General features: G+C 35.5%; 1 protein-coding gene across 1 annotated transcript in view; it reads left to right on the top strand.

Moving 5' to 3' along the window:
- THOC2 (THO complex 2) overlaps positions 1-26,159 on the top strand; it is a gene marked incomplete at its 5' end in the record, with an annotated part of 46,720 nt that extends 20,561 nt beyond the window's left edge. Inside the window, 24 exons of the mRNA XM_026848766.1 lie at positions 818-902; positions 1,873-1,966; positions 2,418-2,498; positions 2,770-2,866; positions 4,624-4,741; positions 5,478-5,657; positions 6,246-6,410; positions 7,087-7,362; positions 7,772-7,913; positions 10,315-10,472; positions 11,787-11,915; positions 12,436-12,567; positions 12,649-12,833; positions 13,593-13,777; positions 14,066-14,168; positions 14,553-14,989; positions 15,179-15,237; positions 16,750-16,785; positions 20,614-20,751; positions 21,098-21,167; positions 21,242-21,399; positions 22,041-22,117; positions 22,216-22,263; positions 25,303-26,159. Of these exons, the coding sequence (XP_026704567.1) occupies positions 818-902; positions 1,873-1,966; positions 2,418-2,498; positions 2,770-2,866; positions 4,624-4,741; positions 5,478-5,657; positions 6,246-6,410; positions 7,087-7,362; positions 7,772-7,913; positions 10,315-10,472; positions 11,787-11,915; positions 12,436-12,567; positions 12,649-12,833; positions 13,593-13,777; positions 14,066-14,168; positions 14,553-14,989; positions 15,179-15,237; positions 16,750-16,785; positions 20,614-20,751; positions 21,098-21,167; positions 21,242-21,399; positions 22,041-22,117; positions 22,216-22,243 (3,133 nt within the window). The remainder of the gene's footprint in view (positions 1-817; positions 903-1,872; positions 1,967-2,417; positions 2,499-2,769; positions 2,867-4,623; positions 4,742-5,477; positions 5,658-6,245; positions 6,411-7,086; positions 7,363-7,771; positions 7,914-10,314; positions 10,473-11,786; positions 11,916-12,435; positions 12,568-12,648; positions 12,834-13,592; positions 13,778-14,065; positions 14,169-14,552; positions 14,990-15,178; positions 15,238-16,749; positions 16,786-20,613; positions 20,752-21,097; positions 21,168-21,241; positions 21,400-22,040; positions 22,118-22,215; positions 22,264-25,302) is intronic.
- Between the last annotated feature and the right edge of the window lie 350 nt (positions 26,160-26,509).

Here is a 26,509-nt window from a genome sequence, read left to right as displayed (position 1 = left end):
AGTTTCTGTATGTTTTAAAGGAGGGCAGTAAGTTGAATTGAATAGAATGGTTCATTGTCATTATCAAGCAGGCTGACAACAATTTCAGATTTACCTCAAATTTAACAACCCTGACATCACTGTTGGGGATTTGGGTTCTCTCCATTTGTTGTTGCCAAAACCAAATGCTATGGTTTTATAATGTTGATAATTAGAGCCTTCTACATAGTCACGACAGAATAATTGTTACTGTGTAAAAGACTTGGACTTGCAGCTGTGAAAGCTAGAAACAGTGATTTTGATTCTCTGGTGACTTTTCCTGCATAGCTGACGTAGACTGTAAAACGTTACATCCCTTGTGTGGTGGATTTCAGTTGTGCAGATGAGCCACGGTGCTGTCAGTTGTTGAGATTGCTACATGTATGATTTACTCTTGTGTATCAACTTCAGATTTGATATTAAGCTCATATCTTCAGTAAGGAGTGCTGTGGAAGTGTAATGATGAAAAGGAGAGATTAACAGCATCACGTGTGGGTTTTATATGTGATATAGGTCCCACTGACAACTTGCAAATGCAAAGTGCTCAAAGCTGACACTAGTGTACAATCCATAGTAACACAGGGACAGCTGGTGTGCTTCAGCTCTCTACATGATGGGATTATCAATTTCAGATTTCCAGAGGAGTAATAGTTCTCTGCTTAAGATTTCCTAAAAATGCATCTGCTAGTGAGAATTTAATCTCTGCAACTAATAAAGGTGTTTCTTCACTGGAACTAACCTGTTGTTTTAATATTCTTTTTAGCTTGTCTGTTGCAATAAAGTATGCTCTGTTTTACAGGCGTTTAACTAAGGAAAATGTGAAACCCTCTGGAAGACAAATTGGGAAGCTCAGCCACAGCAATCCTACAATTCTGTTTGATTACGTATGTAGTTACATGTATTTGAATACTATTTAATCCTAAGAATAGATACTGAAGTCAAGGAAGGGACCTGCTGTCTTAGTGAGAGGATACTTCTAATTTCATTATTTTATACTTTTGAAGATTTTAAAATATGGTAATTTGCTGGTAGTGCACAGGTTTTAGATTAAATATGACAATAGCTCTTCAGTAACCACAACTGCACAGAAAATTACATCCACTTATTAAAGTATTTAATTTGGGATAGCTGAGGTGGGTCTCTGAGGTACAGGGATGTGGTGATCAGGTTATGCAGAATGCAAATTCAAGTTAGGTTGCTCTAGGCAGTTATATCTGTGTGATGAAGATACATCAGGGTCATTTAGAAGAAAACATAAAGCTTTGAAGTCTGAAATATACCTACGAAGTTAGGGAGGATTTTTAAGATTACTTGGTGCTTCAGAATGCTTGAGATGTAAAAGTATGTTGATGGACCTCCACCTTATTCACGACTGTGACTTACAATTACTGATTTAACAGTTTTTAGATTTTTTTTTACTTGAAGAAATTAATACTGCACATGTGTGCCATGTACCAAAGAGAACATCCTACTTGTACTCTTTCATGACCTAAGTTCATTTATTTAATAGTCATTTTAAGTAACAACAGAAGCTCTTACTGCTAAGGTTTAGGAGTTGTAAGAAATCTTTAAAAAAAAAAAAAGAGTTAAATGTTTTCATGATTTTTATTTTCGGATAACTAAAAATAATTATACAGAATTTTACATGTTAAGGACATGTTTCACTGATATATCTGAGGTACTAGATAAATTAATGAGATTCATTCTTTTGAAAGTGGATTAGGACATGCTGAAAAATTAATTGCAAAGCATGTTTTGTGTAGTTTTTGAAGACAAGCATTGTTAAATGGTTTTGATATATGAAAGATAAGGAATACTGTTCCTGTTCAGCTGAATGTGTTTTGTAACTTTCAGATTTTATCACAAATACAAAAATATGATAACTTAATAACTCCGGTTGTTGATTCACTGAAATACCTCACTTCGCTGAACTATGATGTCTTGGCATGTATCCTTTTATTTAAATCAATACATCTAGTTACTGTTTGCAGTTGTGGCCAGACGAAATCTCTTGTCTGTGAGTAAATATTATCTTCTTTTGTCTTCTATTCTTGCTGCTTTTTGCTGGAAATTTTAGTGAAGTTTGCAAATACATTTGCACTCTTAATGGGTTATATACTTCTCTTTATTTTTCTTCCACACTATGAAAATTACACTTCATTATTAGGGTTTTTTTTACTGCTTTACTCTTCTTGAAGACGGTGATCCTGTAAATAGTGAGGTACTGCTTTTTAAGTTAATTTTTTTTAATGTTTTCTTATACCATAACTATGTTATTGGGTCCCCTATGTCATCTTTGTTATTCTATCATATATTACAAATTGTGGAGCTGGAAAAACAGGTCTATGTAACTTGTTTTTAAAAATTGAGGAAAAACATTCTCTTTAACTCCACTAAAGACTGTATCATTGAAGCTCTGGCAAACCCTGAGAAGGAGAGAATGAAGCATGATGACACTACGATCTCAAGTTGGTTGCAGAGTTAGTATTCTTGTTTTATTTATTACATTAAAGTTTAAAATACTTTACTTTCCCTATGATTTACTATACTATTGGTCATTATGATCAATATTACCCTTGGATCTACTAACGAATTTTTTAAAGCCAGCAGAGAGCTGACAAGTTTATCAATAGGAATTTTTTTTTCTTTTTATTACAAAAATCACTATACATTCCACATGTACTTCATTAATGCTTATTGAATGATTAGTATCTCATGAGGTACAGTCACAGCTGTTTCTCCTTGCTTTAGGTCTGGCTAGCTTTTGTGGTGCAGTTTTCCGAAAATACCCGATTGAACTTGCTGGCCTACTTCAGTATGTAGCCAACCAACTGAAAGCTGGAAAAAGGCAAGTCTTGCACAACTGATCTTTATAAGCTCTGTTTTTATAAGGTATTATTTGAGCATTTACTGATACGTGGGCACTTGATGTAGCAGTTACTCTGGTAGTGGTAAAACTTCATAATACCAGAAAGGTCAAGAAATTTAAATAGCAGGAAGAATAATATCCGCTTTAGTAAGTTATCTTTTGAAGTACTGATTTTTTCATCTTTAACTTAGTTTAATACAGCTATCTTAAAAAGTAACCAGATAGGGGAAAAAAAACCCTGCCGGTCCATAATATTGTCATAAAAACTATTGTACATTATTTAAAAAATAAGTATCCGTGATATAAAAGGGTGTGAATTACAGTTTTAGTTTTTTCTTTCTCATAGTGAATTCTCTGCAGGGATGGCTCTTTTAACGTTTTAATACTGTTTCAAATATTTTATCCAATTTATTTCATGGGAGTTGAATTGTTTCTTGATACATCAGAATTAATCATAACTCAAAAATTTTTTTAAAACAATGTTTGCCATTTGAATCTTCCTTTTGTCTTTCCATCATCATCACTTAGTATTATTATTCATTTAATTTTAATATGTTATTTTTATCACATAGGTGAGTACCAACATTTTACTATAATGAATGCCCATATGCTTACTGAAAGCTTACCGGTGGAGATAACTCCGCATGTTATTTTGGGGTATTTATGTTGAGAAATGTAGTTTTTTCCCTTCCCTATAATGTAGACACTCACTCTTATGTGCTCCCCTGTCCCAAATTTGTTTTGTAATCTGATGATGGTACAGTCACATTGAGCTACAGAGGAGGGGTAAGTAATGTTTCTTGTATTTCCCCAGAATTAAGACTTTTGAGTATTTTGAGGAAAAAAAAAACCAAACCAAATCATTTAGTAATTGCGATCATAAGAATAAAATGGATTTACCCCTATGACCAGTTTCATAGGACTGGAGTAATTGAATTGGAGTATATGTTAAGGTTGTATAGTTCCTAGAGAGAAAACATACTTACGGTTGGAAAAGCATAAACAAAAATAAATACAAAACCCCACCGAAATATAAATATGAACAATGTGAATTATTTAAATGTGAAACTTGGTTTTGGATAGCATGGATCAACACATTATAAGTAGGTCACAAATTTCAGAAGCTACTGGAAAATATTGCTGGAGTGATCCATGGTACAATGTACTTCTGTTGAGGAAAAGTCATTGCACATAGAGAATTCAGGGCAGGAAGTAAAGCCTAGTCTCTGGACGGGATAGTCATTGGGGTGTTTTGTATATTCTTTTAAGTATAAAATGTTTTCCATGTTTCATCTATCCAGATTAATTTTGCCAGTAAATTTCTAAAGCCATGTACTATTCTAGAAATTTTTAATAAAATTGAAACTATTCCATGTTCAACTGTACAGATACAGTATGTAGTATATAAACAAAAGGGAGCAATAAAATTCTATTAATTTGTTGATACTTAAAAGCTAATAGCACCACACTTATTTTCAAAAACAATGTAATTGTTGTGAAGAGGTTCTGAAATACAGCTGTTGAATGCCTGCATTGCTTTTAAATGCTAACTTTTTATTTGCAATAAAGAAATCCTTGTGCACTCAGCATACTAGTTTCTTCAAAAAAAAGAATTGAGATGTTATTTGTTTCAATGTCCATCATAATGTTGCTTTGTACTGTGTTTTGAATGTCAGAGCTTCCACTTCTTAAACAAATTTTCTTGGTTTTACTCTACTTTTCTGTTTTCTGTGCAGCTTTGATCTGCTTATTTTAAAAGAGGTAGTACAGAAAATGGCAGGGATAGAAATTACAGAAGAAATGACAATGGAACAATTGGAAGCCATGACTGGTGGAGAGCAACTGAAAGCTGAGGTGTGTTCATGTTAAATTTAATAATAGCTATTGCTTATTAATGGTGGTTCTAAAGACTGATTCATGAAATCTTGGCAGCATAGCTGGGGAGGGTGTTACCGCTTTCATCAGCAAGCTTCCCACTCCACTGCACTTACAAGCCTTTCAGACAGGCAGCCAAGACAGCCTATATACAAGCCTTAATTGTTGGGCTTCACAGCATCTCTCATTAACAAAAGCAGCCTTTGTTATCCAGTGTTATATGACAGACCTGTGGATTATAGCAGCCAGTGAGCTTGCATGTTGTACAGTCCTGCTCTGGGGCTAGCAGCTCCCTGCTGAGTGGAGTAACATCTTAAACCATTTTAACTGTTAAAACTGTTGCATCCTTGGCATCAAAGACCTAGCTCAGTCTGACCTAGACTGAACTGTCTAGGGAGTTGAATAGCTATATTTGGAACTAAAATCTAAAATTCCTGTACTGAACAGAGAAAGAGACCTAGGTCTAAAATGCAGTGTCATGATGGCTGAGCTGAAATGTCACTTTTTGTTTACTCTGTAAAAGACTAATTAATAGCATGCAAGACCAGTTTCTGATCCTTACATACATTGCAGTACAGGAACCAAAGAGTTTTATTGATGAACAGGAAACTGTATTGACATTAATTCATCAGTATTTTTGCAGTCATAAGCACACATGGTTTCCATTTGTAATACACTGTTTCCAAATTTGGGTAACATTTTCTGTGTTATGTAGGGTGGATACTTTGGCCAAATCAGGAATACAAAAAAATCTTCTCAGAGATTGAAAGATGCATTACTGGACCATGATCTTGCCCTTCCATTGTGCCTGCTTATGGCTCAACAGAGAAATGGTGTGATCTTTCAAGAGGGAGGGGAAAAACATCTGAAGCTGGTGGGAAAACTGTATGATCAGGCAAGTGAAAACACTTGAATTTATAAGAACCCCTCCTTTCCTTTGGTAACTTCCAGTGTATCAGCACAATAAATATGAATATATAAGAATTTTCAAAATTAGTTGCAATTATTAAAATATATGGGTGTAGTCAATGTGTATTATATTGACAAGTAACTTTTGAGTGAAAGATTAAAACATCCACTATCATGAAAAGTTATTTCTTAAGTCAGCAATGATGTTTTTCTGATCTTACTTTGTTAAGAGGAACTCTCCTTTTTAAAAAAAAAAATAAGCAATAGAAACTAGTTTCATTTAACTCTCGTAGAACAGAGTACTCTTACAGTTCTGCCGGCTTTTACAAGGCGTGGTTTTTTTTTTTTTTGGAGTGGGGGGGGAAAAACACTTCTGATAGGGTTGAGTCAGCATTGAATGACAGAATTATGTGGCATGGAAGATGTTGTATCTTCCCCCATGAGAAAATTTTTGCTGCACTATGTGGTGTTAACATTTTAAAAACAAACAAAAAAAGAAAGCTTTCAAGCTCTTCCTGACTTCACTTTTGAATGAAATCATACTGTTTGCTAACTTTTTTTCTTTCACATGTAGTGCCATGACACCCTGGTACAATTTGGTGGGTTTTTAGCATCCAATCTAAGCACAGAGGATTACATTAAGCGAGTGCCTTCTATCGACGTTCTCTGTAATGAGTTTCACACACCTCATGATGCTGCATTTTTCCTCTCAAGACCCATGTATGCACACCATATTTCAGTAAGTAGAATTCTTCTGTTTGCCTGCTGTTAATGCTGCTACACTCCATGTTATCAATATATGTGTTAGGTTCCTGCAAAGTTTTAGCTAAATAAAACTTGCAGAAGCTTTATGAGTAGAGGTAGAAAGAGAAGCTGTGGGCTGGAACAGGTTATCCTTTATCTTTATAGAAAATATGGTTCGTGCGTCAGCTTTCACACAACTGACAGAAGTTGTGACTAATGAAGTCATCTCTTCTGATGATTTGGGTGATCAGTAGGAGTTCTCTCCTTCCCTGTTCCCCCAAATGTGTAAGTTCTGCAGTTGTTTTAAATGGATTTTTGCTGTGGAGGAAAATGTTGCAGCTGCCAGAAGGTATGGTATCTCAGGAAGTGTCAGAATCAATTTTTCCCTGCATCTGAAATATTAAATCAAGAGCAATTTCTACTCGATGTAGTATAGCATGTTACTATAACAGGTAGCAGCATCAGTGAATACGTATAAATTCATCCAATAGGTATGTATACTAAAAGTTCTGCAAGATGTTCTTCAGCACTTTATGTGCATAAATGATACTTTACATGTGCAAATGATTGTTAAGTAGTAGGCTTTTGGAGGAAATTTAAATTACATTGTAGAAGTTAAATTATATTGTTTGTGTACAAAGATTACAAATTTTTCATTTTTTTATCCACAGTCAAAGTATGATGAACTAAAGAAAGCTGAGAAGGGGAATAAACAGCAGCACAAAGTTCACAAATACATTACATCATGTGAGCTGGTAATGGCTCCTGTTCATGATGCTGTGATTTCTCTGCACCTTCCCAAGGTTTGGGATGACATCAGTCCTCAGTTTTATGCTACATTCTGGTCTTTGACAATGTATGACCTTGCCGTCCCACATAGTAGCTATGACAGAGAAGTCAATAAACTCAAAGTCCAGATGAAAGCCATAGATGACAATCAAGAAATGGTATGTTTATATAATTTTACAGTCCAGTTTAAACTTTCTAACCTTTAAAGACTTTTTTTCATAAAGCTGTATATTAAGGTTATTTATATCTGGGAGGTTTTTTTCACCTGTTTCATCTGTTCAGGTTTGTCACATTCATGTAATTTTGACTGACTCTTCTAATTCCCCTATTAAAAGTACCAGTGACTTCACTAAATGTTTCAGATAGCAGTCTGACACCTGCATCTGTAGTGTAGCTGTTCACTTTTGTCTTAATTCTAGTCAACCAATGTTCATAAAATCAGTTGATTACTAGAGCAGAATATTTAGTGAAATAAAATGCTTTTCAAGTATTCTTTAGCATTATCAGGGATTTGTTCTATGTATAGCAAGTGTTAGCATAATACTGAGTTGCACTGACATTTTATAGCCTCCAAATAAAAAGAAAAAAGAAAAAGAACGTTGCACAGCTCTTCAGGACAAGCTCCTTGAAGAGGAAAAGAAGCAGTTGGAGCATGTGCAGAGGGTTCTACAGAGACTGAAACTAGAGAAGGATAACTGGCTTCTGGCAAGTAAGTGTGTGTAGGGGAAACACTCTGTATGTTTTTGTAGTTATCAGTGTCTCCAGAACTAAAAGTTAAACCTGCACTAGTACTCTCAATATTATTTTAAAATTTGATCTCTTTATATTTTGAGGTTTGTTAGCAAGGTAGACTTTTAAATAGAATGTAGTATGTCTTGGTTGCAAATACCAAGTAGTTGGTTTTCAGGGAGATGTTTTGTTTGTTTCTTGCAATGTCAAGACCTTTTAAATATTACACTGATTTAGAAAATATTGACTGATTGTTGTAATTGCAAGATGGCTTGCACATATTTACTGCAGTTAGAATGCTGCGAAGTTAGGATAATTGCTACGTTGTAAGAAATGGACATGTAAATTCTCAGTGAGTGATTTGAGTTAACTTCCTTTGAGTCCTGTGATTAGGAGCGATATGCCAGTATTGGGTTAGTAACATAAACCCTGTTCCAATGACAACATAAGTATTATGCCAGCCTAACAGCACCACGAAAGGAAACAGCATGCAAAATGGTTCATGTGGCAGATATGCATGAGGCAAAACAAACTTTTTTGTCTGACAAATCTTCTGTAATACTTCATGCTGATTGTGAATTCTACTAGTACGGTTAATCTGAAATGTTTTTCTCTGGTTAGTTTTCTTCTCTGGAAGAACTTCCAGTTTGTAATTGGAAGTAGTTGTTCGTCTTCCTGAGGAGCCTAGCATAATCCAGTGGAAAAGCCTTTTATTGTCCGACTCATGTAAGATACAGCCAGCTGGTTTAATGAAGAAACACTGCCAGTTAAATCAAGAAAGGTTATTCCCTACAAATATTTAATGTACCGGTACAGACAGCTAATGAGCTACATGAAATTGCTGGTTGAAAAATTTCTACCTGACTGCAGCTTGGTCTAGAGCTGAGCAATAAATTTGTCTGCTTAAGGAAGGACCCAAAAGTGTGTAGAATACAATTTGTGTAGATATGATTTATATATAAACATGTACTCTTGATAATATGGGCATTTGTCGAGTACAGGGAATAGCTTATTGTTGGCTCTTGAGTGCTTAGGCTGCTGCTGCAAGAAGTTTCCCAGCATTGCATCCAGAGACAAAGTTAACTTTTTTGGCAGTTTTCCTGTTAAATTATCTGTAATTGTGCTACATGAGGAAATTGAACAGCACATCCACTGAGTAGAATTTTTTATTACTATTTTAAAAAATATTAATATTTAGCTTAATTTTGTCAGTAGACTGGTAGTTTGAACAATCAAAAACTGGTAATTCTGATTGGCTGCTTGCTTTTCTTTTACGTTTCTGAAGTAAAACACACTCTGGATTGTTCTATGAGCTTATGAGCTGTGATTCTCTTGGCTTGGGGTTTTTTTTTGTGGTTTTGGGGGTTAAGCAGTAAAGGCTTGTTATACTTTGAGGGGTGGATACTAAAATAAAACCATCACAAAATTTTTAGTTAAGTAAAAGCTGACAGTCATTTCTTGAACAGGCTTTATTCTGTGAGCGAGCATCACAGAATCAAAGAAAGTAAATTCTGGGTCTTAGAATTGTGCCCGGCAGCCTGTGCAAGAATCCCAGTGCAAAACCACCAGTTGCCTTCATGAGGATCATGAATGTTCTTCCTCTAAAGGCATCCATTAGGGTTTTCAGTTCTGCGCTTTCATCCTTATGTTTATTTTCTTTCTACCTGTACATCCCTTCCAGCTTGTTTTTATGTTCCTTGTTAACTGGACAGGTGCTGCTATGGGACCAGTTTAGGTATGTGTTTGGCTGTTTTGTTGACCGACCACTGGTTGGTCAAATGGAATGGGCAATCATTGAGCATACAGTGCAGTCCTTTACTCAGTGATAGAATGAAACTTTCACAAAATGGGTGTGTATTGGGATGGTGGTTTACTGAAAACTGTTCCTCTATTTAAATTCTTATAGTTGTTTGGTTGATTGGCAAAATGATTGTTGAGGGATTGTATATAGCCAGCATGTTCTTCCATTTCTAAGGAAACCGAGCTGAAAGTCAACGCCATCTAGAAAGGAGAGAACAGGTGTTCTAGAGAAATAGCAGATGGTGTTCCTTTTTGCTAATGTGCAGAATTTGAGCATTTGGAGAGGTTTACTGAATTTTTTTCTGAACCTGTTTTTTCCCCCATTGTGTAATAGAAGAATTTTCCCACTAAAGACTTGCTGCAACCACCCTCCTACCCTTCCCCCATCCTCAAAGTTAAGCCTATTTTGACTTTTTCTGAGCAGTGCCAAAGATATGTCTGGAATACATGCAGCCTAATGTACAAACTCAAGAATATAGATGTGTGATACTGGACTTCTTGGGAAGAGAGAAGTTGAGTGTTAACCCATTAACTTTTTTCCTTTTTTTTTTTTTTTTCTCCCAACCTCTTTGTTTTTGAAGAATCTACCAAAAATGAGACTATCACAAAATTTTTGCAGTTATGTATATTTCCTCGATGCATTTTTTCGGCAATCGATGCAGTTTATTGTGCTCACTTTGTAGAACTGGTGCATCAACAGAAAACACCCAACTTCTCCACGCTTCTCTGCTATGACAGAGTAAGTAGCTAGAACCGTGTGTGTTTGCATGCTCATGATAATAACTTAGTATCCTCCCTGCCTCCCAAAAGAGCTAAACAGAATCATTATCTATGTTTAATTCCAGAATCTGTGACAATCAAAAGTTCCCTTTTGTGCTTCATATTCTACAAAGCAAGTTTTCCTAGAGCTGTCAAGGTTTATTTTCAAGTTTTTGTTTTCTACTTATCCTAATGAGACAAGAATTTCAGAGCATAGTCCTTAACAGTCATAGGAGTTGCAACCTTCCTATGGTCTGCTTTTCTATGGCCGCATCTCACTCTCCCATCTTAGCACTGTGCGCCCCACTGCTGTAGTACCAACCTTCCTATACTTGCTCCTCACAAGCAGCACCCTTTAGGACCCTTCTGACCCTGACAAATGGTACTACACAGTGGACTAATTTGTATCACTGCTGAGAGAGAGAGATGGGAAGGCGCTCCCATGGTCACATGGGGAGTAGTTGTGATAGCAGTAGCAGCCTGACTTCCTTGAGTCAAACGGGACAGTTAGAGGAGGCAGTTGTTCAGGCTGTTTGACATTCATATAGCCATTCTTTTTATCCTGTGGAGGAAAAAGGTGGAGAATGTAGAAGGAAGAATCTTGCAGCTGACTGTACTGTTCCAGGGTATCAGAATCATTGTGGCACTTCCTGTATAAGAAGTCAGATTATAAAATCAGTGCATCATCTGCACAGTTATAAGAGATTTGACTATGAGCTTTGATTAAAAGGATGTGTATGGGGCTGCATTTTAAAAAATGATGGTGAAAACTGCTTTCATGTGAACATTCAGTTAAGATTGTCTGTTTTTCTTTGAGCTCAGACATTAGAAGTAGGCATCTGCTTTGATTCCATGGGCCCAAAAGAGTATTCTTACTCAACTAGTCCATGTTCTAGGTGACAAAAGTAGCCAATTGCATGAGCTCTCAGATGGACCTGTGCAAGGCCAGGAAAAAAATCCTTTTGCGTCAGCTTGGCTAGGTGTTTACCTGATCAAATACATTAATAATTTGAAAACAAAAGTTATATGACAATGAAGATACATTTAACTATGGAAAGCTGTGTCAGCAGTAGCTGTATAGCTATATGCAGTGCTTAGGTTCTGGCTAAGTGTGAAGGACCAGCCACTGGGTAGTAAGGTCTTGGAAAGAAACTGAGAATATTTTGAGAGCTCCTTTGTATTTAGAGACCAACTTAACAGTGGTTTAGGTGAGAGAAATTTGGAATTCTTGTTGGTTTTGTTCCTTTTGTAATTCAGTGAAGTCATTATAACTTTTTGTTACTGCTCTTCACAGGTTTTCTCTGATATTATATATACAGTTGCAAGTTGCACTGAAAATGAAGCTAGTAGATACGGCAGGTTTTTATGCTGTATGCTGGAGACTGTAACTAGATGGCACAGTGACAGAGTCATATATGAAAAGGTATGTGAAGTTATTAAAACGAGTTTGCTCATGAGAATATATAAAGGCCACTTTTGTAATTCGGCCCAATAAACATGGATTTAGTGGAATAAATTTAAAAACACTGATCTGAATTTTTCTGGTGGCTTAATCTTACAACTGAGTTTCTGTAACTTATGTAGTTTTAATATAAGTAATTTTGTATAGTGTCAAAAAATTATATTGGCCAAAAAAAAAAATCTTTTCTGATTTTCTCATAGTTTGTCTTGCAGATAATTTAGGGAGCATATGGAAACTCTAATAATGCTCCTTGCAAAAGCCAGTTAAATTATGAATAATCTTTTCTCTCACAATTAAGACTTCAAAATAAATAAGCTTTTTAAAAAAAAAAAAGTGTTTAAGTCTTGTAAAGTGTGATTGTGTTTTAGTCTTTGGCAGAATTAGTGAAAAAGTGCTTCAGTTACTGTATAAACTTCTGTGAATCACTGTTTTCATGCTTCCTGAAAAATGTGGTTTTCTTCTTTCTTTTATGTGCATGTAGGAATGTGGCAACTATCCAGGCTTCCTAACTATATTACGGGCAACTGGATTTGATGGTGGAAATAAAGCTGACCAATTGGATTATGAGAATTTTAGACATGTAGTACACAAATGGCACTATAAATTAACTAAGGTAAATAAAGATGCTGGAAAAACTTAAGGCTTTGGAAGCTTTAAAAAAAAACAACTTCAGTAACTTTCATTTGTGTTCTAGGCTTCTGTGCACTGCCTTGAAACAGGCGAATATACACATATCAGAAATATCCTGATTGTGCTGACCAAAATCCTTCCATGGTATCCAAAAGTGCTGAACCTGGGCCAAGCCTTGGAAAGAAGAGTACATAAGATATGTCAGGAAGAGAAAGAGAAGAGACCTGATCTATATGCATTGGCTATGGGGTAACAACACCTTACTTTAAGCAAGTGGTTAAAAGTGGATCATGAAAAGCTTCCAAAGACTTGGAACTGTTACAGTCCTAACGTTTGATTTTTACCTTATCACAGAAGATTTCGCTATCCTGCATTTCAGGGCTGGCAGTGTGAATGAAAACTTTCATTTTGTGATGGATGATCACTAATTTTCTTTACAAGACTCTAGTAAAACACTCTAAATAGTAAAGATTACCACTCACGAGAGTGTAGCTTAATTTTAGAGAAAGAGTATAGCAGCAAGTAGATAGGAAGGAGAGTAAAACGAAGAAAAGCCAAGGGCTATTGATGCAAGACCACTTAAATTTTGGAAGTTTGGAAGTTTATATAATTCTAATATGCTAAACTAAAATGCTTAGTTGTTATTTAGATCTTTGTGATGAATGCAGAATCATGCACGTATGCTTGAGGGGCAATTCAGGTTGCCTTAACAGTTTTAAGTTTCGTAAGTAAGCTGTTTCTTCTGTGTGTTTGGCAGGCGTTTGTTTGTGGTGTGGTGGTGGTGAAGAGGGTGTGGAGGTAGAGCTGCATCTGTGTCTAGTGGTTGGTTTGTTTGTTGTTTTCTTTTTTCCTTTTGAGCTCATCGATAAAGGGGAAAGAAACTGCATATCAGTTGGGAAAAACTGTGAAATAAATAACAGATGAACTGTTAGATTAGATCTTCATTTAAAATTCAACCCATGTTTTGCTTTATGTTTGTGCATGTTTAACAATCTGTGCGACTTGCAGCTATTCTGGGCAGTTGAAAAGTAGGAAGCCTTTCATGATACCTGAAAATGAATTCCACCACAAAGACCCACCTGCCAGGAATGCTGTAGCTGCAACAGTACAAAATGGGCCAGGTGGTGCTGGGATGCCTACATCTCTCACAATAAATACAGTTAGACTGGAAGAAGGCACTACTGAGGAGACTGGTAAACCTATGCTTATTATTTATTTATTTTTAAGTAGAAATCTGACATAACAGACTCTCTCAAGACTTGGCTTATTAAACTCAATACAAAAAAATTGAATGCAAGGCAAAATGGGGTCAGTGGGTGTTCTTTAGTTGGTTTTGGGAGAGGGTGTTCTGCATTTAATTACTTATTTTAACTGTTAGCTATGCATGATCTTACATGAATATGCTTAGGTAGTTGTTTTATTTTAACCAGTAGGATGTATATTAACTTGTTGAAATAAAGCCGTTATCTCTTTTTAAACAGAGAAACTGAAGGAGAAGTCTCTGGGTGTGGTGAAAGTTATTAATAAAGCTGTCAATGCTACACCAAAGGTGACAACAAGCAATGGAAACAGTGCTTCCAATAGGTGAGAAACACTACTCTGTGACATTCTCTATTATCTTCCTTCCAAACCACAGAATTACCCCTGGAACTGACCTGCCTTTTTTTTTTTAATTTCAGATTCCCTATAAATTGTTTCTATTTCTTCACATTTTAATATATGAGATTATTTCTTGCAAAATATACATCTATAGTGATCTGACACTGTTGTTAAACACATTCCATTTTAGCTAAATAAAGATAAACAAATGAGAATGTTTGCTTGTTGCTTTGCTGGTAGAGACAGCAAATCTGAAATCTGACAGTGACTGCTCCAGAAGGTTCTATCAAACCATTAGAAATAAAAGTTCTGTGATAAAACAAGTTGGTTTTGTATGCATCCTAACTGGCCATTTAACTTTTGTTGCAGCAAAATTATTAAAGAGAAAGAGGATAAAGAAAAAAGTGGGAAGGAAAAAGACAAAGAAAAAAAAGACAAGACTCCAGCTGCCACTCCAGAGATGAAGGCACTTGGGAAGGATGGGAAAGATAAACCAAAGGAAGAACGGGCAAACAAAGATGAGAAAGCAAGAGAGATCAAGGAGAAAACACCAAAATCTGACAAAGAGAAGGAGAAAGTCAAGAAAGAAGAAAAAGCTTCAAAAGAAGAAAAATCCAAGACAGTTGTTACCATCATTGAGTCAAAGTCAACTGCAGAAAAGGAGAGAGAAAAGGAGCCGTCCAGAGAAAGAGATGTAGCAAAGGAAATTAAATCCAAGGAAAATGTTAAAGGAGGAGAAAAGGTGCCAGTAGCTGGGTCCTTGAAGTCACCTGTTCCCCGATCAGAAACATCAGAATCTGAAAGGGGTAAGTTTGAATATTTGATTTCTGCAAACTTTTATGAAGAGGATCAAGGTAGCTTAAAATAAACAAAATTTGCATAGTGGTAAAACTTGAATTCTAGCTTAAATTATTTTGGTACTTCAGTAAGCCATGTTATTAGATTATCCGCTTTTACATGTATTTAATAATGCTATTGTTCTTTTCTTTCCTCAGAACAAAAACGCCGCAAAGTTGATACACATTCTTCTCCATCACATTCCTCAACAGTAAAGGTTAGTATAGCCTGAGGAAGGCAGCACCCATGTTAGGCTCACGAGTTTGGGATGCCAATTTCGACTTCCTTCAAGTTTTGTGCCAAGTATACACTGGAACCACTGGAGGTTTTATGTTGCATTAGAAAATGCATTCCTTTTCTTTATTGGCGGACTGTCTTTTTTTTCTATAAAAATATTTTTAATTAACAAAAATAATGCTTCAAGGACCTAGCACAAATTTTGTAAATAGTGTTTGGAAATTGCAAGAGAATTTTTACACAGAAGTGCCTCATTGTTTTAAGCAGTCAGTTTTTTTGGAGTGCAATGGTAGCTACAAGCAAATGAGTCTTTGCAGCAGAGTGGAGCATATTTTTCTGCACTTCTATTGAAGAATCTATAGCACTGAAGATTCCTGGATGATACGGGATGTACAATACCTCTGAATTCATCAGGCTTCTTGATGAGCATCATACCGATATGTGCCTTCTAAGGAGGAGTCTTGAAAGGAGTTCCATTTTAAAGTCTCCTTGGTGATCAGTTCTCCTGTAGTTGTGTATATTCAGTGCGTATGCAGCTTCTGTTGTACCTTCCCTTCGAGGTTTGTTTATTTCCAATGGGTTCCCACCATGTTGAGCCCTGCGTTACGATAAAACCAGATGTGGCAACCAAGCCTACTACCCAGCAAAGAGAAACCCCAAGCATTCAAGCGCAGCACAAAACCATGGGCGTAGCCTACTTGAAGACTCAGGGTAGCCATTCCTTGCTCCATATTTATTTTATTTCTAAACCATCTATGTTCATGGAATCTTTGAATTTGCAGTACGTTGAACATTTAAAACTGTAAGTTACTAATACTTCATCAAGAGCACTGTGATGGATTATGTGGGCCTTTAAACTTCACCATCTTACTTTTAGAACAAACTTTTCTTTTTTTCTGTTTTTTCAAAGAGTACATTTTTTTCTATGTAAGATTTACTTGAAAGATTTAGGCTAATTTTGGAGAACTCAAATAGCTGTTACTAGTTTTGAGGAAGCAGGTGACATTAACTACTCAAAATGATGAAGATTTTCTTGCTTGTTTTTTGTAAAAGGCAATGTAAAGTCGTTCTAGAGTGACTTCTACCACATTTAACTGAAAGTGGAGAAGGTAGAGGTTTAAAAACATTTTAAACCTTTCACCTGTGGTTCAGCTGTATTTAGAGTCAAGACTATTTTTTCTTTATATTTTGTCTTGGTGGGAAATTGTTTTTTCACAGTTTTAATGAAGAATTAGATATAAACACATTTTGTAGTTTACTTAATTGGGTCTAGAGAACAGATATGACTGTCTATTTTTTTTTTTCCCCCTCCTTCTTTCTTTTTAAAGAATATTTCAGTTTCTAGCTTTATTCAGTGTACAGTATTAACATAAGATTTATTCCAGAAGGAGTAGCTGTTCTTTGTTTCAAGGGTACGGCCATGCTTCCCAAAGTTCCTCTGGTTTCTGAAAACTATTCCAGCTTACGTGTCATCTCCATTCATTTTCTACAGGACAACCTCAACGAACTCAAGGACTCTTCAGCAAAGGTTTGAATCTTTTAGACACCAACAAAGTTTACTTGAAAGTTTTGTTTTGTTGCAGAGAGAACTTAATTTTTGGTCTTCTCATAAACCCCATTAGAAAATTCAAATTCCATTCCTGTAAGTGCTAGGGTAGTAACAGAGTTTTTTTTTCAGTCTGCTATATAGAATACAGGAGAGACAGATAGTTATGTGGAAGCAACATAACAAAAATCCCCTGATTTTACCATTCTGTCAATATTCTTAAGAGATTTTATGGGTCAGTATCTTGTCTGGTCTTCTGAAACTTTTAAATTCATAGAAATGTCCTTATGATTAAGCATTTTATTTGACTGAAGAAGTAATAGAAGAGTTAACACAGTTCTTAGAATACTTAGTTCTTTTTTTTTGATGCCAATTAAAAAACAGTAGTTACTTAAAACCAAAAATATTTGAGATGCCTCCTGGAATATCAGTACTTTCCCCTTATACTGTTCTATTCATGTTTCAGTGCTATAGTACTATATTTCCGAATATCAGATAACCTCCTAAATTATCATCTTTGTGAGTTTGCTTCCAGTAAATGCACTTCAGATTCAATATCTGATGAGAATGTATGCTAAAGAATGCTTTCAAGAGTTCATAGAATCACAGAATCCCAGGTTGGAAAGGCCCTGAAGGATCACCTGGCCCAACCTTTCTTGGCAAAAGCACAGTCTAGACAAGATGGCCCAGCACCTGTCCAGCTGAACCTTAGAAGTGTCCAGTGTTGGGGAATCCACCACTTCCCTGGGGAGATTATTCCAGTGGCTGATTGTTCGCATTGTGAAAAATTTTCCTCTTGTGTCCAAGTGGAATCTCCCCAGGAGTAACTTGTACCCATTACCCCTCATCTTTTCCATGTGGCTCCTTGTAAAAAGGGGAATTTCCACCTGCTCTGTAGCCACCCTTTCAATACTGGAGCATGGTGACGAGGTCTGCCCTAAGCCTTTTCTTCCCCAGGCTGAACAAACAAACCCAGCTCTCTCAGCCTCTCCTCACAGGGCAGGTCCCAGTCTCACGATTTTTTTTTTTTTTTTTTTTTTTTATTCTTGCGGCCTGACAAGCACTGAGTAGAGCAGGATATGAGTTCAGTGACATTTTGGAATATTGTATTTTAGACAGATTCTGCAGCTGTTCTATTGCTTTTTAAAAATTCAACCACTTGCATAGTAACAGCCACTCTAAACTTGCTAATATATTAGGTTATGTGGCTAATAGGAAATGCATCAAATCTTTTAAAGTTGCTATGAAGATTTTTTGATTATGTGATCAGTGTAAATAGCACAAATGTTTATCACTTGGAAAATGCTGACCATTTGGACTTTCTGGATAGCTTATGGGTTTGTCTAGGATCTCTTACATTCACTTAATTTAAAAATGCATAATGGGTTACCACTTCCTAGTCTGTATTTAGACTGCTGTTTTACTTGTAGCTCTCCTTGTTTATACAAAGTCTTTAGAACACTTCATATGTTCTAATTCAAAATAGGTCTGATTTTATAATGGACACTTGCTGATGGGTTTTTTTTTTAATTGAATCTTTCCAATACCAACCATACCTGCTTATAGGGAAATTGTATATAGGAAGCATCCTTTGATTCTTACAATTGATGAAATTAGTGTCTATAGATTGAATACCTACACTTTCAAAAAATTATTTCTAAATAATTGTGATATGTTGTATACTTAATATTTTTGAAATTGGAAAACTAGTATTTGTCTTGAGCTCACATCTATCTGAAGAGTGATATATGGCAGTCTGTATAATCTTGCTTTTCCCTCCCTTACTGTATTAGTCAAGGTTCAACTGGTTAATTGAAACTTCATTCAACTTTTCATTTGTTAAGCTAAATTTTTATTTAAAACTATTTGTTTTACTTATCAACATATTTATGTGGTAATCAAGCAGACAGTGGAGTTATTTGTAATTAAATGATCAACAAACAGCTTTATTTCTCTAGTCACTTGGAAAAGTGAAATTTTAGAATTAGCTATAATGTGCTTGTACACACTTAACTGGAAGTGTATGGCAGTTGTGTGACTTTTTTAATGGATTTATTGTGTGCTAAGTGCTTGGGGGATGGGAGGGAGTGTCCAGCCCTTTCCTTCCTCTTAATGCTGTTTTCTATTCTTTCCTACTTAATGAGCTAATTTACATTCTTCCGAGCTATTCTAACAGACTTAAGGCAGTTCTTGACAATGTTCCCTATACATGGTGCAAGACAAGTTAAATGCTTGTCTTTCCTGCCATATACTTGTTTGGGGAAAGGATATTCAGAAGCCTGTAAGATTTATGAGTTCAGCTTCCGCTGGAAGTTAGTACAGGTCTAGTGCTGTTACATGCTTAGAGGCTTTCTTTATTCCTGTCAGTGCCCAATTTCTGGGGTTGGACCACTGAAATGTTGGTTTGTATAGCAGGTTATGAAATAAATGGTGCCAGACTTGAGTTAGGTTTGTGTTTATTCTTTGGCCTTTGCCCAAGTTACACAAGAGTGCCCAAAATTTGGTACAGTTTCAGTTAGCAGCATTTCTAGTAAAAGGAGTATTGAATGTTCAGTCTCTGTCATAGGAGAGTAACATTATCAGAGTGACTTTAAACATAGGACCAGTAACATCAAGTTTTGGTAAGTTAAACATTTACGGGAACTGGAAGAGGACAGGATTAATTTAATTTAAAGAATAAAATTATTTGAAATTATATTTGGGTTTGATTCAAGTGATTTCTAGTTTGTTCTAAACTAATCTTCCACTTACTGCTTTCTTTGGTGTCCTTTTAAGTAAAATGTCTTTCTAAAAAGAAATACAGAGAACATTTTAATTAAAAGGTATATTTTTTCACAAATAAAATTGATAGTTTATGGAACTGGGGAAAAATTAAAGTACACTGGTTTAAACTGTCTGTTGCTGTAACATAAATATATAAAATACCATGGAAAGGTGTTTTTAATTTAAAATGTGCTCTTTCTGATATTCTATGAAAAATATTTCTTAGAAAGATCTAACTATATAATTGTATTTGAAAAAGACAGAGTTATTGTAATACATCGGTATTTATGTAATACATGTGCTATCATATATATATATACATACATACACACACACACACACACATATGCAGTAGCATTTAGACTTTGTCAAGTGTTCTACCTGACATTACTGTGACTTTCTATTCTCTTCCCCTCCAACCCCAGTTTATATATAAATTATTCAGCTTGGTGAAATTAGTATGTTACAGAGTTTATGAAAATTGGTTAGAAGAGAGTGGAATAACAACCTGGAACACATTACAGAGAAAAAAAAAAATATTCTATGTTTGGTTGCTTTTATCATTTGAAGTTTAGGCTTAAGATGGAGTTTTGTATTACTTCAGATGAGAAAACACCTTATTCAAAGTATTGTCTCAAATACTTCATGAATTAAGATTATTTTTAATTACAACCTGTTTAAGCAGCTGATTCTTTAATTCTAGGCAGCATTGCAAGTGTTAAGTCAGTGCAGGAATCTGCATATCCTGTTTCAGTAGTACTGGTGTCTTGATTTCTTTAGATGCATCAGTACTGGTGAACGACACTATCTGTATTTAATAAGTGTTTCAGTCAAGAGAAAGTGTTCTTGAATTTCCAGTGTTGAGAAAACAAAGTTATAGGTTAGATTATAGATGACAAGTTTGAAAGTGTCTTCAGTCACTTTTTTTTTTGCTAGTAATGTTTCATTTTACTCTTTGAGCTAGATCTGTTATGTTAGAGTAAGACTTTTTATTTACACATCTAGGAATACTTATTAATATTTGGTGATATTGCCTTAATTTAACAGCACTACATTAACCACACTACTCCAACACTGTCCAAGAGTAAAGAGAGAGAAGTGGACAAGAAAGATTTGGACAAGTCAAGGGAAAGATCCAGAGAGAGAGAGAAGAAAGATGAAAAGGACAGGAAAGATCGAAAAAGGGTTGGTGAAATTTTTATGAACTAGTTTAGAAAGTTGGTATATACTTGGAAAGTGTTCTGTTCAAAGTCCTTGCAATAATAATTGGTTGTACAGCCTATTCAAGCAGAAGTGATTTGTATCAGAGTTGTTTTTCTTTTGTTCTGCTACTTTTTCAAAGGTCGGTTTACATTACTGTATCCAAAACCTTTTCCTTTCAAAACCAATCTCAAGAAACTTCCCAAGATGTAGTAACTCAATTACATTTTACATATTCAAAAATTAGTTCTCCAAAATAACATTATGAGCAGGTCTACTTCAGGAGTATGTTTTAATCTGCTAACATCTGCATAATTGTGTTTGGTGCCAGGATCATTCAAACAGTGACCGAGAGGTACCACAGGATTCAACTAAACGACGCAAAGAGGAAAATGGGACAAGTACGTATTTTACTTTGTGTATGTGTATTAGGCTTTTACTTGTTGTGAATTACAATTTTCTGTTGTGTTTTTAGCTGGTTCTTCAAAACATAGTAAAAGTGAAAGTCCTTCTGATTCCCCTCGCTTAAATGAAAAGGAGAAGGAGAAGAACAAATCAAAATCTTCCGGAAAAGAAAAAGGTGATTCAATTAAAGCAGAAAAGATGGAGAAGAGCTCCTCTGGTAGCAAAAAGGTAAAAAGAGCTATTCTCGTTTTGTTGATTTATTTTTTGTTGTTGTTGACAGAACAAGCGCATTCTTTCTTCCTAAATTTTATTGCTGCTTTATGGCCTAAATTAAACAGATATGCTGTGAATTTGTAGGAAAATGCTTCTGGAAATTCTAGTAACTTGAGGCTCCAAATATTTCAGCAGTCACTCCTGGCAGGATAAATTGGAGGAATAGTTTTGGCAGTAGCCAGGAGAATTCAGACCTTATACTTTAGGTTTTGAATAACCTAGAGTATTTGTAGACTGGTTTGGTGAGCAAGTATGTGAAAGCAGGGTTAATTTACGTATCAGTTAGTCTGCTTGTATTCAAGTGCATGTGTCAGCGCAGCTTTTTTTTTGTGAAAACCAGTAAGTACGTTGTAGTCATACTTGTAAAACACCAAATAATACTTGCTAGTTGTAACTCTTTTATAATAGCGGTTATCATAGAACTGTAAAAGAGGTGGAATAAACTCAGAAATCACAGAATCTTTTTACCATCAGAGTGATGATTTTTTTTTTTTTTAGCTGTGGCCAGTTACAACTTTAAATATGTATAATCCTTCTAATCAGACTGTACAAATTATACTATAATAAACTATTTCCCATATGTGTATTTTTTAAAGGAATCAAGACATGATAAAGAAAAAGCAGAAAAGAAAGAAAAACGAGATGGTACTGGAGGGAAAGAAGAAAAGAAACAATATCCTTTTACTCATTAACCTTTCAGAAAAATACAGAAAAGGAGATACCTTTTATTATATGTAGTAATTTATTTTTTTTCTTTAACATTGAATCTACTCATAAATCTTCAGACAAGCACAGATAATGAAGATTATTCCAGTCAAGGTAAAATTTTTTTATGATTTACTCTTGTTTGACTTTCCTGTGGCTCCTTTTGACTTGTAAAGGATATACAAACAAAATGGCTTGAGTGTGAAAGGGCTGAAATTACCCAGGGTGGGGTTTTGAGTGTTCTTCTGTTGTTTTGGGGGTGGTTGTTTTTGTTGGGATTTTTTTAACTCTATCCAAGTGGAAAAAAATTTTGCCCATCATCAGCTTATTGTATAGATGCTCAGTTTTTTTTTGCAAAAAATAAAAAGGGGGCAGAGGGTCAGCAGTGTTTGGTGTAGTTGTATGTTTGGCACTTTTTCCAAGAAAGGTTGCCAAAGGTGAATCCATGTAGTCCTGATGATTATCAAGACTGATGACTGACTTGTTAACTAAGAATATCTTGCCTAATATATTGGAAACCCAAGTTTTATATTCTCTTCTTTAACAAGAGCACTAGCTTTTAAACTAAACTGCTATATAGTGTAGTAAGTCAGTTCATTATCTCTGTTTAATCTTTTATCTGATCAGATTTGAGAAGGAAGAAGCCAAAGAAAACTTTAGCATGAAGACATTGACTATTTGCAAAAGAAAAGGAACTCCAGAGTATTTTGAGTAACCCGTATTCAGATTGAAGCTTTTAGAATAATAAATTGTTCTTTGAAGCTGACGGTGTTCTGAATTTTTTTTTTCAGACCTATTCAAATATGTGGAGGCTTAAATTTAGTTTTAGGAGTACGAGGGTGGGGTTTTTTCTCTTCTGCAGCTAGCCTTTTTAAGACTTATAGAATGTTTCATTTTCAGTTATTTGGGAAGAAAAGTGTCTCAGTGAACTTAAATTAGTTAACCTGACCTACCCAACTTGAGTTACATCCCGCTGCCAGACTTTCTACAAAAAGCAGTGGAAAATTTTACATTTTTAAACGTGTGTATGTTGGGTAAATATGAAAACAACTGATAGTATTCAACAAATACCAAAGAATATGGCTTCACTGTCTTTTTACAAATTGTCCAAATGCTTTATAATTCTTATGTATATTCTTTGTTTAGACTTGATGAATTGTTTGTTAAAACTTTGTAGATTCTGTGAACACTCAAAGGGAACAAGCAGAAATGAAGTAGAAACAATTTTTTTATTCAGTCACACATTTCTCACTGAGATTATTTGCTGTTCTAGAGTAATACTGTTCTGACTACTGAGCAACATATAAGGCAGTCAGTTTTCCTCTTTATCAGACAAACTGCTACTGCTACAGAAAAGGGGAAGACAGCGTTTTTAAATGCACAAGTCCTTTGTCTCAGATTTTGAAGAAGGATTGAAAAGGCTCAAAATTTGTCTTGTTTTCACAAATGTAGACTTTCATGTAGAAAGTGATGCTACCTTTCACAAACACTACTTATTGTGAATTCCATTTAAAGATGGGGGAAAATCTTTTTATGGTGAGAGTACTATAAGAGTTTGCCCAGAGAGGTGGCAGAACTGCCATCCTTAGGGTATTCAAAACCTGACTTGGCAGGCCACAGCCCTGAGCAACCTGTCCTAGTTAATTCTGCTTTTTGAGTAAGGATGTTGGACTGGACAGTCTTCAGAGGTCCCTTCCAACCTCATTGGTTTTGAAATTCAATTATATCATGTTTGAGAGTGCTTACGGTGATACTATATAGCAAAACTTACTGGAGAGATGTATTGGCTGTGGATTCTCAACTTAACATTGCTCCTTGTAGTGGCTGTACTTTAAGGTACCGAGGAAGACCATGACATAGTCCCAAATTGTTCTGCTTGCTTCTGTTAGAGGCACCAAATTTGAGAGTGTAAATGCTTTGCTGTGGGGAAATCTTTTCCAAGAGGCCTAAGGTTTACAGGATGGTACGTAACACTTAGAGGAGTGTTTTGATGAGGGTCGAACAAAGCAAACAAAAACCAAAATTTGATTTCTGGAATCTGATTATCCGGAAGTGTTTTCTGAAAAAAGTGTCCATATGTGGGTTGTGGCCCCAAAGAGCAAAGGGGGAATTATTGGAAGAAGGGTCTCAAGTTTCATTTGGTGACATTGGTTGTTCAGCCACTGTGCCTGAGGGAAAATATGTGGAGGGGTTTTGGGTAACAAGGTTTGTGCTGATACTATGTGCTCTTTGGAGGGTGTTGGTAGAAAAAAGGATAGGAGTTCAGGTTATTGCTGCCTTGTACTATTTATTTTTATCTTCTTGAGATAATAGAAGATGCTTCTATTAACTTCCAAACTGAAGTTGGAATGAGCATTCTTTAGAAATAATTTAATGGAATTTTTTTGACTCATTGTCCTTCATAGCCATTATTATCTGATTACGATGGATGGATCCCAGGTTTTTTCCTATTTTTTTTAAAATGTTACTTTTGGTAAAAAAGGCAATCTTGGTAGATGAAGTTCACTACTGAGAACTTGCAGCTTCTTCAATAACACAATATGTGAAGTTACATCTTGACCAGCAATTCAGTATAAAGTGAGGATTGTCATCAATGAAAAAAGCCCACCTGTGTTTTCATGACTGCGGTAAATGTCAGTTCCACAGTCAAATTCACATCCAGCTATGTAATGGGCTAAACTGGAGCACCTGGCCTAGAATACTGGCAACAACCCATCATTTGCATAGTGAAGTATGAAAAAAATCCTTTCATAGCGACACAGTTGTGGGATCTAATCCTGTGCTCCTGTTTGTTAAATTGTTTATAACGTTCTTCCTAATGGATGATGTCTGGTTGACTGCATTTATTTCTTACCTAATTTAGAGATAGTAACATTTTGAGGGGGTTGTACTTCTAAAAGTTTCTACCTTCACAAGTAACTACATGTCCCTTATATTTGTATCTTTAAATTAGTGTTTCACTACTTACATTGCAGTACTCACATTAATATGATTCTTGCTGTGGATTAAACAAGATAGGGAATGAATGACTGATGAAAATAGCTTTATTTTCCCCCTCATTCTTTGAATGGTGAGTGGAATAAAATGCTAAGTTGTGAGATCAGTATTCATTTAAACAACATCTAATTCCAACTACGTATGCCTTCTTTGCAGGTGAGATTGGAATGGGAAGATATCCAGCTGTGACCAGAAATGTATTTTCCAGAGTATAGATTGCACAGAAACTTGTGAATGAAGAGGACCCATCTGCATCTCCTTTAAATTATTCAGTTCTCTGCTTTATTTCCCCATGCTGAGGATTTAATTGAGTTGTACATTACTGTATTTTAACTTGTTGCTTAGTTTCTTACACATTTATTTTCAGTACCTGGCTGAAAGTGTTACCTATTCCATATTTTAGCACAATGTGCTGCAAACAAACAGTTGCCATAGTGCAAATGAGGTTTCATGTGTACAGAGTTCCACTTTAGGTTGTCAAAAATACTGCCTGAGTTTAGTAATTCTTTCAATCTGAAATGCATTCTTTTAGATGTTTGAAAACCACAAATAAACAGTTATTTGAACCTTTTTGGATTTACCTCATTTAAACTCAGTTTTTATTTATTACTTGGCCTGTTTTTAATATCAGTGACTAAAAAAAGTCAAGTGGGAGCACTGTTTTCATGCAATGCTTAGGGATTATTTGTATATTGTGTACAACGTTGACTTGTTGAAAGAAACAAAAGAATGAACCCTGTCCCTTCCAGCCCAACCTAAACCTGTGCTCAGCTGTCCCTTGCCACGCCTTTTGTTCGTCTTGTTGTTTTTAGATTGATCGGAAATGCTCTCTTCAAAACTGAACTAAATTAAGTTTCAATTACAGCTACAGGAGCTTTGTATTGCTGAACTTTAGTCTGGAAAGTTTCACAATGACATTTTTAAAAAAAACAAAAAAAATTTTTTTATCTGCTGAATTCTACCAGTGTAACCTTTTTTCTAAATAAACAATAGTTTTCTCAATGGGTCGTAAATCATTCTCTGTGTGGTCACTTTATTGCTTTATGTATTGTTAAGAAAATTTTATATTCGTTGGAATTGTGGGAGGGTGTTTTCTGTCTTTGCTTGAGCCCTCCGCACCTGCCTGCTGGTCAGCAGCAGAGGGTTAGTTACGTAGTGTGGTGCTTACTGTGGTGTGACAGATGGGTTACACTTCTCCAGTGGTTTCAAGAAAGAGTTTGTCTTCCTCCACTCGGTCAAGTTTACATCTTGAGGCATCTGTCCCTCATCCAAAGCTGCTTAAAATCTATGGCACTTTTTTTTCCATTTCCTAATTTAGTCAAATTAAACTGACTTAGTGTCTTGAAAATGTCTAAGTTTAGTT

This window comes from Athene cunicularia (genome assembly GCF_003259725.1).
Source record: "Athene cunicularia isolate RWA chromosome 4 unlocalized genomic scaffold, athCun1 chr4_part3, whole genome shotgun sequence".
NCBI classification, from domain to species: Eukaryota; Metazoa; Chordata; class Aves; order Strigiformes; family Strigidae; genus Athene; species Athene cunicularia.
Note: the sequence above shows the minus strand (reverse complement) of the source record. Positions and strands in the feature narration are given on the sequence as shown.